At 42.7% G+C, this 16,627-nt stretch overlaps 3 protein-coding genes across 6 annotated transcripts; 2 read left to right on the top strand and 1 right to left on the bottom strand.

Moving 5' to 3' along the window:
* Positions 1-183: 183 nt before the first annotated feature.
* Positions 184-2,554, top strand: LOC111078000. Its single transcript, XM_022372525.2, has 5 exons — positions 184-283; positions 395-1,037; positions 1,096-1,239; positions 1,302-2,298; positions 2,359-2,554. Exons 2-5 carry the CDS (start codon positions 442-444, stop codon positions 2,476-2,478), a joined length of 1,857 nt encoding a protein of 618 aa, XP_022228217.2. The 5' UTR covers positions 184-283; positions 395-441; the 3' UTR covers positions 2,479-2,554.
* LOC111078002 (peptidyl-tRNA hydrolase ICT1, mitochondrial) lies at positions 2,352-3,283 on the bottom strand. Of its 2 annotated transcripts, none has more exons than XM_022372528.2 (2): positions 3,046-3,283; positions 2,352-2,993 (listed from the first exon to the last, which is right to left on the bottom strand). In XM_022372528.2, exons 1-2 carry the CDS (start codon positions 3,211-3,213, stop codon positions 2,544-2,546), a joined length of 618 nt encoding a protein of 205 aa, XP_022228220.1. In that variant the 5' UTR covers positions 3,214-3,283; the 3' UTR covers positions 2,352-2,543. The 2 variants fall into 2 exon arrangements, with proteins under 2 accessions (XP_022228220.1, XP_022228221.1); XM_022372529.2 differs by having other exon boundaries at positions 3,052-3,278.
* Positions 3,284-6,690: 3,407 nt separating this feature from the next.
* LOC111078015 (ATP-binding cassette sub-family G member 1) lies at positions 6,691-16,451 on the top strand. Of its 3 annotated transcripts, none has more exons than XM_022372544.2 (8): positions 6,691-6,845; positions 8,364-9,003; positions 13,584-13,701; positions 13,774-14,109; positions 14,196-14,434; positions 14,490-14,636; positions 14,705-15,205; positions 15,274-16,451. In XM_022372544.2, exons 2-8 carry the CDS (start codon positions 8,565-8,567, stop codon positions 15,873-15,875), a joined length of 2,382 nt encoding a protein of 793 aa, XP_022228236.2. In that variant the 5' UTR covers positions 6,691-6,845; positions 8,364-8,564; the 3' UTR covers positions 15,876-16,451. The 3 variants fall into 3 exon arrangements, with proteins under 3 accessions (XP_022228236.2, XP_022228237.2, XP_022228238.2); XM_022372545.2 differs by having other exon boundaries at positions 6,710-6,832; positions 8,224-9,003; XM_022372546.2 differs by having other exon boundaries at positions 6,710-6,832.
* Positions 16,452-16,627: the final 176 nt, after the last annotated feature.

Below are 16,627 nucleotides of genomic sequence, written 5' to 3' on the forward strand. Positions count from 1 at the left end.
AATTTAAAAAACCCGCAATAAAAATAATTGTTTTAAGTTAAAGTTATTAGCTTGAAAAAGGCGCGAATTTCAAAAGCTTTCCACTCTCAATACCCTAAAAAAGCCAAAGGGAAAGCACCACCAGGTGAATGGCAAGAATCGAAGAGGCAGCAGCAGCAGCACCCAGCCCGAGCCAAGAACCGTTATGTTATCAGTTCAGGCAGGCAAAAGCCAACAACAAGGCGAGGCTTTGAAAGGCACTCTCTGCGCTTACAATTGCAGTTGCAGTACCCAGTCCGCCCCTGTAAGAATACGTATTTGTGTGTGTGTGTGTGTGTGTGTGTGTGTGTGTCTAGGAAATAAGATTATGAATCTGACGTACTGCCGTCTGCATAATTATTTCGATTCGAAACAGGCACAAAGTCAGCTGCAATAATAACAATAATAAATCAGACTGCAACGATGACTGGAGCTGCGGCGGTGCTCTTCTCGATCACGATTCCTACAAAGGCGGAAGAGGAACGTCTCAGAGATGACTGTTCCCGAGGTTCGGATAGGGATGCGGATGCCCAGACAGGTGCCGCAGCGAGCCTGGCCGGAAAAGCGGCCACTTCCTCCGTCTCGACCGTGGAGACCTTGTCCACCATTCCCATCAGCTATTCTCGGAATGACTCCCCCGAGACGCCACATCTAGACAGCTGTTACAAGAGACGAAGCGACGTCTTGCCCACCATTCAAATCGAGTCGGCAAATGCCGCGTCCACCGACCAGCTGCTGGACATACCCCTGGACACCGCCCAGGAGCAGGTGCTGCAGCAGATTCTCCGCAAATTTCACATCTGCAATGCCGTGTGGCTGAGCAGCATGGAAGGCACCAGGTACCACGTCAGCTTTTCCATGGATTTCGATGAACAGTTCGAAATCCTTTACGAGGCGCTACAGGAGTGGGGCATAGGCGATCGGGAGGGCTCCACGGTGTCTGTGGTCACCTGTCTGGCCAACAGATCTTATGTCCAGCGCGAGCCGCTTGAGGAGGCGGATTCTTCCACGAGCAGCGAGTAATACCATCCGAACGACGGACTTATCACAGTAATACAACTCCGTCTTCCGTCTTAGAAACGTCAATGTCCAGAAGAATGGCGCCTGGAACCGTTTTATGAACTCTGTGCGCTCCCGTCTGAACGTGGCACAGATTCTGAGAGACGTTCGTCAGGATGCGGCGATAACTTTTGACTTTTGCGTGCTTCTCGTTTCGGCAGCGTGAGAAACAAAAATGATCGATCGTTGATACAGCAGTTCGGTGACCTTTGCAATCGTTTCAGAATTCTGGCCAGCTTCGGCTTGGTGGAGAACAGCACAATCTTTCTGGCTTCCAGCATGCTGATCTCCCCGCTCATGGGACCAATTATTGCCGCCATTTTCGGGACGGTAATCGAGGACCGGTCGCTGCGTCGCCTGGGCATGCTGAACGAGCTGATTGGTATCTTGATTGCCACACTGGTGGGCTTCCTCTTCGGCCTGGTCGTCTGCACCACGGACAAGAAGTACGGCATTGGGGAAGGTCTCACCGAGGAGATGCTGTCGCGCTGCGATCTGCATTCACTGATCGTCGGCGTCTTCACAGCGATTCCGTCTGGGGCGGCGGCAGCCATCGCCATACTCGGAGGAAATATTGGCAGCCTAGTGGGCGTCGCCATATCAGCCTCGCTGCTGCCTCCGGCTGTAAACTCAGGACTACTGTGGGCCCTGGCCTGCATCTACAAGATCTTTGAGAACGACGACTCCCTCTACGTTGACGTTATCAAGTCGAAGCGGTACTCCGAGAACCAGGCCAAGGAGCTGGCAGTGTTGGGAAGCATCAGCATGTGCCTGACCCTCTCCAACGTACTGTGCGTTTATACGGTGGGTATTTTTGTTCTGAAGGTAAAGGAGATAGCTCCGGCCATAGGACGAAAAAACAGGCAATTCTGGAAGCACGACATCAAGCTGGTCAAGGGTCAGTGCAAGGTGGAGACTGATGCGGAAATCATCGACGAGCTGCTGGCCACACTGGCTACGGAGGATAAGCAAGCGATGGGCCTCAATAGAAACATCCTGCGTCACCTTGATGAAACGCGGTACCAGCACACATGGTCGCCGCTGAGCAATCGACACAGCTCCATTCAGCCCCCTGGCTTCTCCACCATCCACCGGCTGGAGCAGCTATACACGAATCGAATAGGGAATCCTCCCGGAGAGCGTCGCAAGCGCCACAGTGTCACTAGTCGACCATCGCAGAGGAGCAACGAAAACAGCCACCAGTTGAGCCCCCCACAGCACGTAAGCCTTTGCATACACACTTTGCAGAGTTACATAACTGCTCAGTTTTTCCAATTACAGCGTCCTCGATTTGCCAGTATGCCGTCGAACGTGAGGAAGGACGAGCCGCCACAAGAGACCATCATCCAGGTAGCCAGCTCCAAACGCTTTACAGTCACGCCGGCTCGAGAGGAGCACTGAGAATCCATATTATTTGTTAAATGTCTACGTGTAATGAATCTTTGTGCAACAATTTTCAATAACAACTAAAAGTCCACTCCCTCGGGTCCTTGTCGGTCCGCCTTGACCTGAGCACGACCCCGTTTCAGCTGGAGGCGCTCGCGTGCTGCCCGCTCTTGTCGCCGGCGCACTCTTTCTAGGGTCTCCTCGCTGGGCGCTGCCAACTCAACTTCCTGTGCCCGGATCACGGTGCGTAGCTTCTCCAAGGCATCAGCAAGGTTAAGCTGCTGGGAGCGGCTAACGTCGCTCTTGATATAGTAGTATCCCTCCTTGGTGATCTTGTTGGCCAACACCTTAAGCAGCTTCTGGCGCGTATCTTCTGGTATCCATTGCGCCTCGGCCAGTTTAAAGCGCACGTCCACTTTGGTGTTCACGGTGTTTACGTGCTGGCCCCCAGGTCCAGAGCTGCGACTATAGGTAATCTCGAGCTTATCCATGGGTATGTAGCCATTGAACTTGTTTGCGCTGTTTGGGGGCTGTAATACTACAACACATGAGCAACCAGTCGCAGAAGGAAATGAAACTTACACTTACCGGCGGGGGCGGCGTATAGAGCTGCAAGCGCGCACTTGGGTAAATCTTGTCCAGCGACAAGTCGCTTTTGTAGGACAACTGGCGACCCAGGAGTGTGGTGCTGGTGCAAGTCGAGTTGCTTTGCCGCAGCACGCTTATAAAAGCACGCGTAATTTTATTCATTTCAATCCAATTTTAACAATTTGTTACGAGTGTGTCCAACCATCGAAGGCACTATCGATAGTATCGATATTTTACTGCTAGCCTCTACTATCGTCTGTTTTGCGACTATCATGATAGTATCGAGCTACAGTCGTTGCGCTTTTGATATGTTTGGATTGAATACATTTGTAGAAAAATCTATAGGTGGCATCTATTTTTTACAATGGACAAGTTCCTAAAAGGTTTCAATGGTTTTTTAATAATTATTTGAGCCCGATACTATTACGATAGTATCGACTGTTTTTTTCAAAACATTCAAAGTTGATATTCCTCGATTTTGATATTCGGTTTAATATTACTAGCTAGCTAAACAAATAATTTAATCCGATTGATACATAAATTTTCTACAAGATGGGCAAGTTGTCAGAAGTCCTTTTTATTGGATTCTTTACATATTAATAGGCTGTTTACATTGGGGCTGCGTCATGCTTCTTTGCGTCTTGCCGGAGACGCAGTTTTTTTTTACATAGGTTAAGCATAGGGCCCTAGTGGTGGCAAAAAGTTGCGTCAGTTTCTGATTCATGTGCGTCTATTCGATATATTCGATATATTCGATTTTCTGCTTCATTGCGTCTATGCCGATATCAATAGCAGACGCGCCCAGTGTAAAAAGGCTATAAGGTTCAAACAAAAACAACATAAAACGAATGTGACGTCGTTTTGTGGCGTTGCCAGACTCGTGTAATTCGTAGTTGCTGCGGGCTGCCATACCATGATATTTTGTGATATGAAATTCGTCAATTTTGATATTCAGTTTAATATTACTTGATAGTTGGCCCTCTCAGCCCTGAACAAATAATTTTATCCAATTCCTCAAGGAATTTTGTTCAGGATTGGCTAGTTTTCAGAACTCTTTTTCATTATATTTTTTACATAATAAGGTTCAAACAAAAACGGCCAAAGCATAAAACGTAAATGTTTACTAAATGTGACGTTAGTGTTGCTGGTCAGCAAAGTTACTTCTATGCGTAAAAGCCACACTTTAGGCACACGGACGGCTTGTGGAGATGCTTGCAAAATGTCTCGTGAAGGTCTCGTTTTTGTTTGATTGTTTCACATTTTTCACAGTACTGGTACTGATTGGAGCCCTGTTACGCATGGCGAAACCCTGGCGCTGGCTCTTCAGTTGCAGGCAGGATTTGAAAATGTCGCTTCAAATTTTTCCCCTCTTTGACCTTCTCCTGACGGTGGCCATCAAAATTGCGTGTGTATGAAAGGGAGTTCACTGACTCTGATGAGTTGGTGGTGGTGGCTCTAGAGATTTCGCAGTTGTTTGATAATTATTTACTATCTTATTGTAACTATTTTTATTATTATTTTAAGCGACTACTTATTTAAGTTTTACATGTATGTATTTGATATACAATAATAAACATTATCTCTTTGTCCCCAAAAAATACTATTCGATATAAAATCCGTTACAAAAGTAACGGTTCACGTTTTCAACTTTCAGCCAATCAATCGTTCGAAATTTTCTTTAAACATTCTGGGCGCGAGATTCATTGTTGCTACGCGTTCCCGTAAGATACATGCTGCTCACACCACGAAAAGTCAACACGAAAGCGTGAAAAGAGTGAAAATTTTGAAAACCCACCACGAATTGAGAGCCAAAAATGGCAGTATTTTTTGTGCGCTAAGTGAGTTTGGCGGTCATTTTCAAAAGTATTTTCACTTGATTTGTATTGTCGATTGTGACTGGAACCTCAGAAACCTCAGAAAAAATCAATTATTTTATATCATAAAAGGAAAAAAAATTAAAAACCCATTGTTTTGATATGATAAAATAAATAAAACTGCAAAATGAACCCTATTCGAATTGAATCCTGAAAGGTGTCAACCTTGGTTTGTTACAATGTTAAGAAAAAATTAAATCGCTCGGAATTCTGTGGCACGGCGGAAATTTTTAACCGGAAATCCTCTGCGCGGTTTCCAATTTCACTAGAGATTTCTGTGGCACCCCTGATACATTTCTTTTTTTTTACATGGTAACTACACATTAACTACATATCAGCCAAATATTAATGGAGTAAGGACCCTATCTATACCCCCTTTTATTTAATTAATGTTAAAATTTTATTTTATTTGGCATACCTGCTAAATATACAAACGAAGTTCATAGCATCGGTCACTGCATTCATTGGGGTCTGGATGACAAACATTTGATCAATACCCTTTTGCCTCATAAACCATGTAGAAAGTTTATAAAATTCCTTTTTGCATAAAAATGCTTTTAAACACAGCTTTTAAAATTTTCCCGTTGTTTTTGTTTTCAAGCAATGAAAGTCTTCCAAATAGTTATATGACATTAGACTTTGCTAACTGACTAGCTGGAAGAGCGAGAGAAATATATGCGCCAAGCTGGCTTTCCAGTTGAGCTGGGAGCAGCGACTAATCGATTGCTTTACTCTGCGGATACAATTTTGCATCTTATAAATATTTTATAATAATTGTATATCAAGTAGTGCCATTAGAAGTGTCTAGAGACGGCTACGAATAATAATGTTGCATTTTTTCTCTCATGCTATCCCTTTTTTCGCACCAAAATTGTCTAGTGTCATAATGCTAAAAGTAACATATCATACCTTTCCAACATAGCCCCTGCGGTTCGAGATTTACTCTCTCCCGACTCATTTTTGCGTTGAACAAAATATCGATAGTTGGCTCGATTTGGCGGTAAAAACTGTTATTTTATATATTAAATCAATACCCAAACAGTTACTTTAAAACTGTAGGTTAATTATCTTTTTATAAATAATAAGTTGGAACTGTTTCGCAGTGTGTGGAACTTTCGATGCCTTTATTGACATACAAATGTATCTTCCCCAACATATATACCCGCCAGTTTAGTTATTTCTGGCGAACGCATCAAACGTATTGGCGTGAGCACCTTGACTACGATCACTATCGATATGAGATGCAGTGCTACCGGATGGTTGGAACATTTGAGCGATTTAATTTAAATTACACACAAAATTCTTAAAAACCGTATCATTCTGAATTATACATTCTTTGGCGATTTGGCGGGAGTATATATATATATATATAAATATCCTAAGAATCGGGAGCGGCACTTTTGTAATGTCTTTTCATGGCTCAACACAGCGCAGCAGTCATCAGGGAAACTGGTTTGACTTGTTTCTGGGTGCTTTGTTTGCTGGACTGGGAATACAAAGGCTTGTAAGTAGCTAAGCCCGTGGCACAAAGGAGTCGTTACAGACCTCCCTCGGGGGTGGCAGCAGCGAGAGAGAAAGAACAACGAAATGCATTGAGCCCAATGTTCGCAGCCCTCCGCCAAAAGCAGTAGCAAGAACCATTACCAAACGCATGGGATTGCCCAAAGGGAGAGCAATGCCAGCTGCTGATAACATTATGCTCTCCTGGCGCGCTCTCTCGCTCTGCCCTCTATTGCTCTACGACGCGAGAATTTATCAGCTAGTCAAGCGTTCATATTTTTCAGTTTTCTTTCGCGGCACACCACAGTTGGATTCACAAGTGGAAAACATTTCGTGCCTTTGGTCGCTTCGGTCCGACGCGCGTTATTTTCGTTGCATTTTTTGAAGAGACATAGATGTACATATATGTAATTACGCGGGGTATGCTCTACCATTAAGTTTTGCAGTGTGCAGTGCGGGTGTGTGTTTGTGTTTGCAGCTCTATGCGTTCTTATCAGGCGCAGCTATTACATATAGAGCTAATCAGTAGACCTTTCGCCAATCGAACAAAATATTTTGTGGTTTACATTGCAACAGTTGAGTTGAGGGTTTTGATTTAGCCTTTGTCCCCTCAAACAACCCCTCCCCTTTCACGGTCTCCACTCCGTTTATCACATTCGGCGATAAGCCGCAAGCAACTGCGAGGGGAGCGTTAGAGCCTGACATTTGAGAACTACATACTAAATACTTAGTAGAAGGAACCTACCTACAAACGCACTGGCAATTGCGAACGGTGGAGCTGGCAAAGGGGCAAATAAGACGACGGATAGGCCAACACTCATACACCGAAAGAAATATCAGCTGGCGTACGTAGGCCCGATCGTTTTGCTTTTGGATATTTTTAAGCTATTGACGAAAGTGCGCGTAGATGCTGCGATTTTAACAAAAACTATGTGTAATTAATCAATCAATTATCAATCGTGCTGTAATTGTGCCCGCGTACCAACAGAAGATGAGCCGAGTTGAAACAAAGGCGAGAAAGAATACAGCGCGCTATAGTAAATGTATATTCATGTGTATGTATGTACATATGTATATATGAATTTGCATTAAAAATGAGGCTTCAAGTGCATTCGGCGTACGCTACAAAACCAAAACGAGATGCGCGAGCATATTTACTTTGCGAAAAAGTTTGTGACGCGAGATATATACTGCGAAAGTGAACGCATTCACTGATTCCTTCCAAGTGCTTGTTAATGGATTTAACGAAAAGAATTTAAATGTCAATAATAAAAGCAATAAGCCCGCGAAAGCTTTGTTAAATAAATGTACTTGTAGGGCATTCAACCGTCACCATTCGCCACCATTAGCCACAAGAGAGCCAGTAGATTTGTCTATATATCTCACTCTATCGCTCTCCGTGTGGTGACAGCTGTCGGGGCAAAGCAACACGTGTAGCAAAGAGAGAGAAAGTGAGATATAAACAGAAGAAATATAAGAAGAAAAAACCACATTCATATATGAACATACATATGCATGTATTTATGTATACATATGTATGTATGTGCTTATGTAGCTGCAGCAGCCAAACATTGCCTCTGCGCTCCCATACACCCACCCAACCAGTGGATATTCTGGTTTGTTTGGGGCATGGTCTGATTAGCAACAGGCAACCGCACCTCTATTTCCGCCCCCGACATACATACATACATATGTATGATTCTCTTCTTGTTCGACTTTTTATTAAATGGGATGATGTCTGCTTCCCCCCGCTGTTCCCATTCCTCACTTCAATAAGCTAATGAACTCACACACACAGTCGCAGCCAATGAGAAAAAGACGATTTAAAAGAGCGAAATTAAAATTCAAATGAGAACTCAACACAACACACACACTCAAACACATTCGCGACGGCAAAATCTAACTTATTTTAATTGTTGACGCCGCTCTCGAATACAGGCCTAAGCAAAACGAGACGAGAAGCGAAAAAAGAAAAAGGAAATTAAATGACATTAAAAAATGTTTAACAGCACGAATTAGGCTGCAAGTGAATTTTAAACTTGTGAGATAAAAGTGAACTTTATTAGCGTTAAGGTGAAGGTTGGGAAATATCAAAAGTGATAATACAAACTCCTCACACACACACACACCGTTGAAACCATGTCCAGCTGGAGCTTGGCCAGTGCCGTCTCCCCGAATGTAACAGGTTCTGACGTCATCCGGCTAAGCAGCCTCAACTCTCGCTCAGACTCAAACCTGACAGCACCACCCCGTCCAACGACCCCTGTGCCCGCCAAGAAGTTGGCCTCCAAGCGCCCGCCACATCTGACGCTGCACATCAGACCCACAGCTGATGCGCCGCTAGCCGAGACCGAGAACAGTGCTCTGTCGGACGGGGGCCCATCCCTCTATGGCACGCCTCTGGGGGCGACGCCTGCTGCCTCAATTTCGGCTGCATCTCCCGCCAGCAGCACCAGCCATCGCAGCAGCAGCACGAGTGGGTCCATATTCCCTCACGAACAATATAAAGCCATCAAGAAGATCAATATCGGCTTTGAGAACATTCGCTACACCACCAAGTTTGGGGTCTTCAACAGGGGTAAGCGGATAATCGATCATGGAGGATTCATTCTGTGCTTTCCTTCAAATTGAGTCATAAGATACCATCTACTACAAAATACTGTCAAGTTAAATATGTTATTATTGTCACGCATAAGATACCATCTAGAGGGACATCCCCAAGGTTATAAATATTCGTATACGCACATACATATGTACATATATATTGTATTTGATTGCCCAGTCGCAGTCACGCTTTGGTAGGAGTTATAATTGTCCGTCGACAATTGGATACGTACACATATGTACATACATATGTATGTATAATATCCAGTGTATAAGCTTCAATGGCTTTCTTCTCTGGAATGTAAAAAGCATGTTCATTTAGACACCATAAAACTCAAAATTAAGCCATAATTATCCGAATCATCAGTAGGGAATAAAGTGCAATTTCCTATAGTCTCGGTTCATCAATTTTTAAACTGTGACCTAAACAGCCATGTACAGATAATAACAATATGATTATAATCCGCTTTTATTGCGGGCATTCTGTATTCTGGGAACATTGAACATTTCCGATATTCAGCTATCATCAGTTATTTGTTTCTTGGTTCTAAGTCGAGTATGTTGTTGCTTCAGCTTGAAGTACTGCTTCAAGAATAGTACAAAGAACCAGCGGAACAACGAATCCAGTCAGATTGGGGGTACGTTCAGTGCTTACAACACAAGCAACGCAATATGTAAGCAGCAGTCGTTATTTATTGACAAGATACTGATTGAGCGAATCACTCGGGTTCAAAGAGCCTTTTAAATTCAATTAAACAAAATGCATACAGAAATAAAAGAAGTATAGCTTTGAATTACTTACACGGTCAGGGCCAAATATAGAGGTCACTAGTATTATAAGTGGGAAATATGTTCATGAACATATGTATACATATATGTATGCATAGCACACCTTCTCCCCACCTCCCCTACTATGTATTTTGCATAATGTCTCTGGGTGTGTCTTTTTTGTTTACTCTATGGACAGTCCCACAGTTAGAGTGCCGATAAGAACTGCCGCTTACAACATACTGTTACGTCCTGGATACAGTAAATGTTTGCGCTTATCTTTTTGGGGCTCAAACAACTTAACGGGGAGCGATTTGAATAGTTATGTGGACTCGTCTGAATGAATCATCCGTGTGTAGTTTCGATAGATAATGGACATTTAAGTGAACAGGTCCGCAGCCAAATTGACTCCCAAGTGACTCATGCCTCGACTCATTTTATTGGTGTCCTCATTCGAATTATGACACGCGCCAAACTCTGATTACCGATACATACATATGTACATATATGTATATGATATTTCGTTGAAGAGTGCTCGAGCATTGAAAATGTAAGCGAGAAATAATATGAATCCAATTAGGGGCATACTTATCATGAAAAACAGGACGACGACGCTGCTCTTTGGTTCCGATGATAGATTCAAATGTAATCAGTCTTTAAGGTTTCCCACTCTTCGAAAAGTTCAGGTGAACTCAAACCATTTGCCAAACAAATTAATGATATGGACTCCATTTATTCATTGAGTTATCCGTATCAAGCTGAAAACTTTGACCACTTATAGCCGTAGTATTCCCCTACCTATCCGCCAACATTTGAAACATAAACCACATGTGGTACAATGTTACTCGTGTTCCATATCTACAATACTTGTTTAATCACCTCGCCAACAGCAGTGGGAACCGATAATGAATGCTTCAAAAAATATATGTGTGCATGTATATTACTATACATTTTATTCAGATTAATTAATAGAGCAAGAGTACGAAAGAGTGTCGATAATTTTGATAGCGTAAAAGTGCGTTCGGCGTCCAAGCGACTACGATTTCCATTATTACGACATATATCGGACATGTGATGATGAATCCTATAAACAATGTTATAAGCTATACATATGTATGTATGTATGCAGTAGGTAACGCAATGACAAAATTTGATGGAAACACTAGACATTAGCTTGACCAAATGGCCTGGGAGGATCTGTTGACCTACCGATAAAATAGCATTTTTAGCTACATGAAAAAGGCGCAAACGTTTTAATTGATATCACTTAAGATCCATTAAATGGATTTGATTCTGGTTTTCAGTGTCGTCTCGTCATCGTCGTTATGTGTGAGTGCATTTTCCCTGCTTTCCCTTTCTATGATTTTATTCCATTCTATACAAACATAGCTTTACATTCGCAATTATATGTACATATGTACAAAGCAGACTTTGAATCCAACATTGAAATGAATGAGTGGAAGTGGACAGCTGAGGCTTCCGCCTCACTGTTTGAAGTTTGCGTGCTCTAGAAATTTTAGATTGCTGGGAAATTTCAAATTTGAGGAATAAGCGGAGGCATTTGAAAGATTTATGATTACAAGAGCGTGACAATTACTCTTGCTTGCTTTAATTCTCTTGAAATCTATTCTCACTCGACAAGAAAGAGACCCTCAATAGCTATAATTTATCTAAAGCTTAACGCAGATGCATGATTCAACAATCAAGGAGCACTCATTTCACATAAAAAGCAAAATCGTTATCAAAATACACAAGAAAATGGATCAAATTAATTAACAAACAACCCACATAACATATCTAATTTATGTTTTGTATTACTGACAAGCAATGTACTTATGATATCCTATAGGAAGAAAGGAGGACTACCACGATGGCCAAAGCTTCTCCTTGCACATTACACATTACATTACAAAACGATTGCTCCTAAAACAGTTATGGGATAAACATACATACTCGTAGTAATTTGAATTGGATTAAATGTACCTACAGCTCTGTTGAGCTGAGTTTGTTTGAAACAGTTTTAATCAGCCTTAAAAGCTTTATCTAAACATTAATTTTATTCTGAACACTTTTGTCTGAGCTATCCTTAAAGATAACACGTAAAACTGACTTTTTGCTTCCACTATGATATTACGTGAGTATCAATTAAATCTATAAGATCTACTGATTCTATTTTTTTTTGTAATATTGGAAATTTCTTCATGTATATGCAACCAAAAGATTGTTGTTATTTTTAACACATTTCAAAACATTTCTGAAAATTTCCCCTTATTCGGTGATGGCACTTTTTGTAACCGGTACATACTCGAAGAGTTTATACCAATATTACAGCGTTACCGCTCGTTATTACTAAACGAAACGAAGGCGTCAGTTCGCTTATGGGAACTTTGTGCATAGAATCAATCAATTCCTTCAACGAATGTGTCCGAACAGCGGCATTACAATACATACGAGTATTTAGCGCTCATTCATCGTGTCAGCGGTTTCTGGTGCGAGGATAAACCTTAAACCTTGAACTACCCTATAGTTCTGTCTGTCATATGCCCATAATCCCAATTGGAAAATGCAATACCAAGTACAAGGTCATCGCATGACAGTGATAAGGAATTCAGTTCGCAGTAATTGGAATGCAATAAAAGTGGCTGCGGACACCTGTTCCATGGGTGGTTTTGGCTCACCATCTGGTCACCCGCCCATAACCCGAAGAAAAAGCGTTAGGGCACTTATACGACTTTTAGTCATACTCGTGGAACTGCTGCGATAAGATTTGACGAGGAATTGATTGATAAGTCTCCCCACCAGACCCCTGGAATCTAAATTATGCAGTAGCCATGGCTAATCGGCAGATTAAGTCGACATTCAGCGTGCCCGGCTACAATGTAGTCCGCCCCACGAAGCAGCCTGCTTCCTGCTGTATTGACCAATGCCGATCCAATCCGAACCATTCCTCGACAATTGAACTTAAATTTCTTTATGGAACACAATGAAAAGCATGCAAAAGGCGATTAGCCATCATTGAGCGACTCCGAGATAGGGAAAATGAGGTTCGGTGCGCTTATCAGTCGAGGACAAAGACGAGAGATATTCTGGGGATGTACAAATGTAGGACAGCCTGAAGCACAGCTGTAACATGTGCAGTAATCTCAATCCTAATGTCTTGGTTGTTCTTGCCCCTATTGATTAAATGGGTCTCAGGGTTTGTATTTATTGTACATAGTTTTTACATATGTATATTATGCATAGATGTGAACAGAACAGTCGTGTTAGATGCCCTTGCTCCTAAAAGCTCCCTTCAAAGCTTGGCCCCGAGACAGTAAAAACAACATACATGGCGTGTGCGTGAGTGAGCTCATCGACGTTCGACTCGAGCTACGCTTATAAGTATTATTTTGTCGTTGTTGCTGGTCTGCTCCCAAATTCAAAGAGCCCGACCACCGCTGCACTACACTGCAGGGCATACTGATTCGTAACCTCTTACTGGTACTTGGGTTAGGACTGGGACTGGGACTGTGCTTTCATTCTGTTCTTGTTGCATAAAACTGCACAACAACTAGATGAAATTATGATGTTAGTGATATGCAAAGAATGCATTTCTTAGACGTGATTAAGTGATCGATGAGGTTTAGATATCGAGCTCAGTGAGTCATCGGATCGGGTCAGGTGTATTAATCGCCGTGTCTATTGAACAGAGGGATTTGTTAATTTTACCCAAGTCCACCTTTCAACAACTTCAGTAATAATGAATGAATCTTATTTACATTGATTCCATGAATTTCTTGCTTACAGAAACTAAAGACGTCCTCTTGGGTCCGACGGGTTACTTTAAGTCTGGCGAGCTGAGTGCAATCATAGGACCCTCTGGAGCTGGCAAGAGCACACTGCTTAACATACTCTCAGGATACACGTAATGTAACCCCGATCCTTAGCCGGAATTCCATCCATGCTCATCAGTGAATGTTGTACCTCCACACTGTAGAACATTTGGTTACACGGGAGACTTTCGCGTCAACGGCAATCGACGGGACCTGAAGGCGTTCAAACCAAATGTGGCGTTCATCAGGCAGGACACGAGTCTGCAGGCCTTCCTTAGTGTCAAGGAGGCCATGCACTTTGCGGCAAACCTGAAGATTGGCACACACATGACGCTATGCGAGAAGCGAGAGCGGGTGAAGAGCATTCTGGAAGCCATCGGGATGTATGCGAACCGCAATACGAGGACAGGCCAGCTAAGCGGGGGACAAAAGAAGCGTCTGGCCATTGCTCTAGAGCTAGTGAACAATCCCCCCGTGCTAATACTAGATGAACCAACCACGTAAGTTAAATGCCAGACCAGTCTCAGAGCAGACACCATAATCCAGCGGAGAAGAATTCACTTGATATCTCACATCACATATGCAGCGGCTTGGACAGCTTTACCTCCAATCAGCTGATTACCCTGCTGAAGAAACTAGCCATCGAAGGACGCACTGTCATCTGCACCATTCACCAGCCGACGGCCCTGACGTTTGCCATGTTCGACTATCTGTATGGCATTGCCGAGGGCCACTGCATCTACGCGGGCGGCTCACAGAACCTCCTTCCCTTCCTGGGGGCCCTCAATCTGCATTGCCCGGAATATTACAATCCAGCGGACTACTGTAATTTTGATAGCACACTCCTATTCCATCGAATAATAAGTGCATTCTCTTGTAGTAATGGAGATAGCAACGCATGATTATGATACGGAAGATGACAAGCAGGTGGACAAGCTTGTGGCCCTAATAGACAATGGCCGAAATGAGGATTACAGACAGAACAAAACCGCACGGGTCGCTCAATTGACGGCCATGAAAAAAGTTGGTAAGAATATCCAATAAAATATATACTGAGACCGACCCTCTTCACTCACTCTGTGTTCTGTATTCCAGACCAACTGATGGCAGCTGGATTGATCACACCCGTCACAGCTCCTGTAATGGTTACATCTGGTCTTCCCGCACACTACCACCAGTCGAACAACTTTAAGCCCTTGACGCCTATAAAGGAGCTCTCCTCCCGTGTCTGGGACAGCCAAACGCCGGGCATTGGAAGCAAGTCGGGCGGCAGTTGCTGCAAGCCAAAGAAAAATAAGAAGACGAAGCCAGCCCTAGAGCTGGATCCAAGCCATCTATGCAATCGTGATAATATCTATGCCACGCCCTTCTATCGACAGCTCAGCATTCTGCTGCTCAGAGCCTTCCTACTCATTTGGCGGGACAGTTCGCTAACCACGATGCGATTTGCCATACATCTTATCACTGGCCTGATGATAGGAGCTTTGTATTTCGGAATCGGCAATGATGCCGCCAACACGCTGAACATCTTTCGCTACGTTTTCTACACGATCATGTTTATCATGTACTGTGCCTTCTCCGGGATACTAGTTAAATGTAGGCCACCCTATGCAGTTGATTGTGTAAACCCTTCCTTTAATTCAAACTATAATTCTAATTTTTAGTTCCTTTGGAGTTCCCGATTGTGTCCCGGGAACATTTTAACCGCTGGTACTCCCTGCGAGCCTACTACGTGGCCATTACTGTGGCAGATCTCCCAATACAGATCATATGCAGTGCACTGTTCATAGTGCCCACGTATCTGATGACCCATCAGCCTATGGAGTTGTGGAGGTTCGGTCTGTTCTTTCTCATCGTGTTCCTCACAGCTCTGGTGGCCCAAAGCATTGGACTGGCGGTGGGCGCGGCGTTGAGCCTAAAAATGGGCTCTATTCTGGGACCCTTCTTCATTTGCCCCTTTCTTCAGTTCAGCGGATTCTTTTTGATGGAGAAGGATGCTCCCATCTACATGCGCTGGATGTTCGACATATCGTTTCTTAAATACAGTCTGGATGGAGCTATGATGGCCATTTTTGGGTACGGTCGAGAGCGCCTCGACTGCCAGGAGATGTACTGCCACATGACGCGTCCCAAATATATACTCAAGAACTTGGACATGGCCGAGGCCAACTATGAGTTAGCCATCTTTTTTCTCCTCTGCCTGTTTGTCTTCCTCCGCATCATTGCCTTCTACATTATGTCGTTTCGACTCAGACTGTTCAGATGAGGAGGTTGGCGGCGATGAGACGCTTACAGAAGAGGAAGGAAACCTCCTGCCACATTCCGGATGACAGATTGAAGCTGGATTTAAATTTATGGTTTCTTTTAAAGCATTTATTTGAAAGGAACTTTTGTGCCAAAGATTGAAGAAGTCTAGAGTAGATCATAAGGAAATCGTGATACATAACTGAAAAGAATACCCCACCCCCTCCCCCATACAAACATAAAATGATACATTACAGAGATCAATGCTGTATATACGTATAACATTTTTATAACATACATAGTGTACACACAATTGTATTTTTGTATTGTATTAATGAACGATTTATTGACTAGTTTTAAAGCGAGTCTGATTTTCAGTCCTTATTAAAATACTTTCTGAAGAGGGTAAACAATTTTGATTTTAAAACTGCTGTTGTTTGAACTGGTTAAGTCATCACATTTTAACGTAATGGTTTTACAATCTTCTAAAAATAATTTTCAGTTTTTGTTTATTTTAATATTTAATTTTGATACTTCAAAACGCAATTTTTTTTAACGGAATGTCTTATTTATCCAAAGAAAATGAATAGCTTCTTTTAATAAAAAGTTTTATTTTTGAAACTTTCTTGAATGACAATAAATGAAGGAATTATTGTAGTAACTTTATGTTATTGTATTATTTCAATGCGTAACAAAAAATGTTGCTTGTGGTATTCATATTTTGAATAAAGTGAAAATAAGAAAGAAGAAATGAATATAAAATAATAGTAAAAA

The sequence above is a fragment of the Drosophila obscura genome, unplaced genomic scaffold, assembly GCF_018151105.1.
Source record: "Drosophila obscura isolate BZ-5 IFL unplaced genomic scaffold, ASM1815110v1 contig_9, whole genome shotgun sequence".
Taxonomy (NCBI): domain Eukaryota; kingdom Metazoa; phylum Arthropoda; class Insecta; order Diptera; family Drosophilidae; genus Drosophila; species Drosophila obscura.

Bases quoted from the DNA above. Each gene is read 5' to 3' on its own strand.
- LOC111078002 (XM_022372528.2), bottom strand. From the start codon at position 3,213: ATGAATAAAATTACGCGTGCTTTTATAAGCGTGCTGCGGCAAAGCAAC. The intron at 2,994-3,045 runs GTAAGTTTCATT...GTAGTATTACAG, and splicing joins CGCCGCCCCCGCCGGTAAGT to CCCCCAAACAGCGCAAACAA.
- LOC111078000 (XM_022372525.2), top strand. From the start codon at position 442: ATGACTGGAGCTGCGGCGGTGCTCTTCTCGATCACGATTCCTACAAAG. The intron at 1,240-1,301 runs GTGAGAAACAAA...CAATCGTTTCAG, and splicing joins GTGCTTCTCGTTTCGGCAGC to AATTCTGGCCAGCTTCGGCT. The intron at 2,299-2,358 runs GTAAGCCTTTGC...TTCCAATTACAG, and splicing joins AGTTGAGCCCCCCACAGCAC to CGTCCTCGATTTGCCAGTAT.
- LOC111078015 (XM_022372544.2), top strand. From the start codon at position 8,565: ATGTCCAGCTGGAGCTTGGCCAGTGCCGTCTCCCCGAATGTAACAGGT. The intron at 14,637-14,704 runs GTAAGAATATCC...TCTGTATTCCAG, and splicing joins GACGGCCATGAAAAAAGTTG to ACCAACTGATGGCAGCTGGA. The intron at 15,206-15,273 runs GTAGGCCACCCT...TCTAATTTTTAG, and splicing joins CTCCGGGATACTAGTTAAAT to TTCCTTTGGAGTTCCCGATT.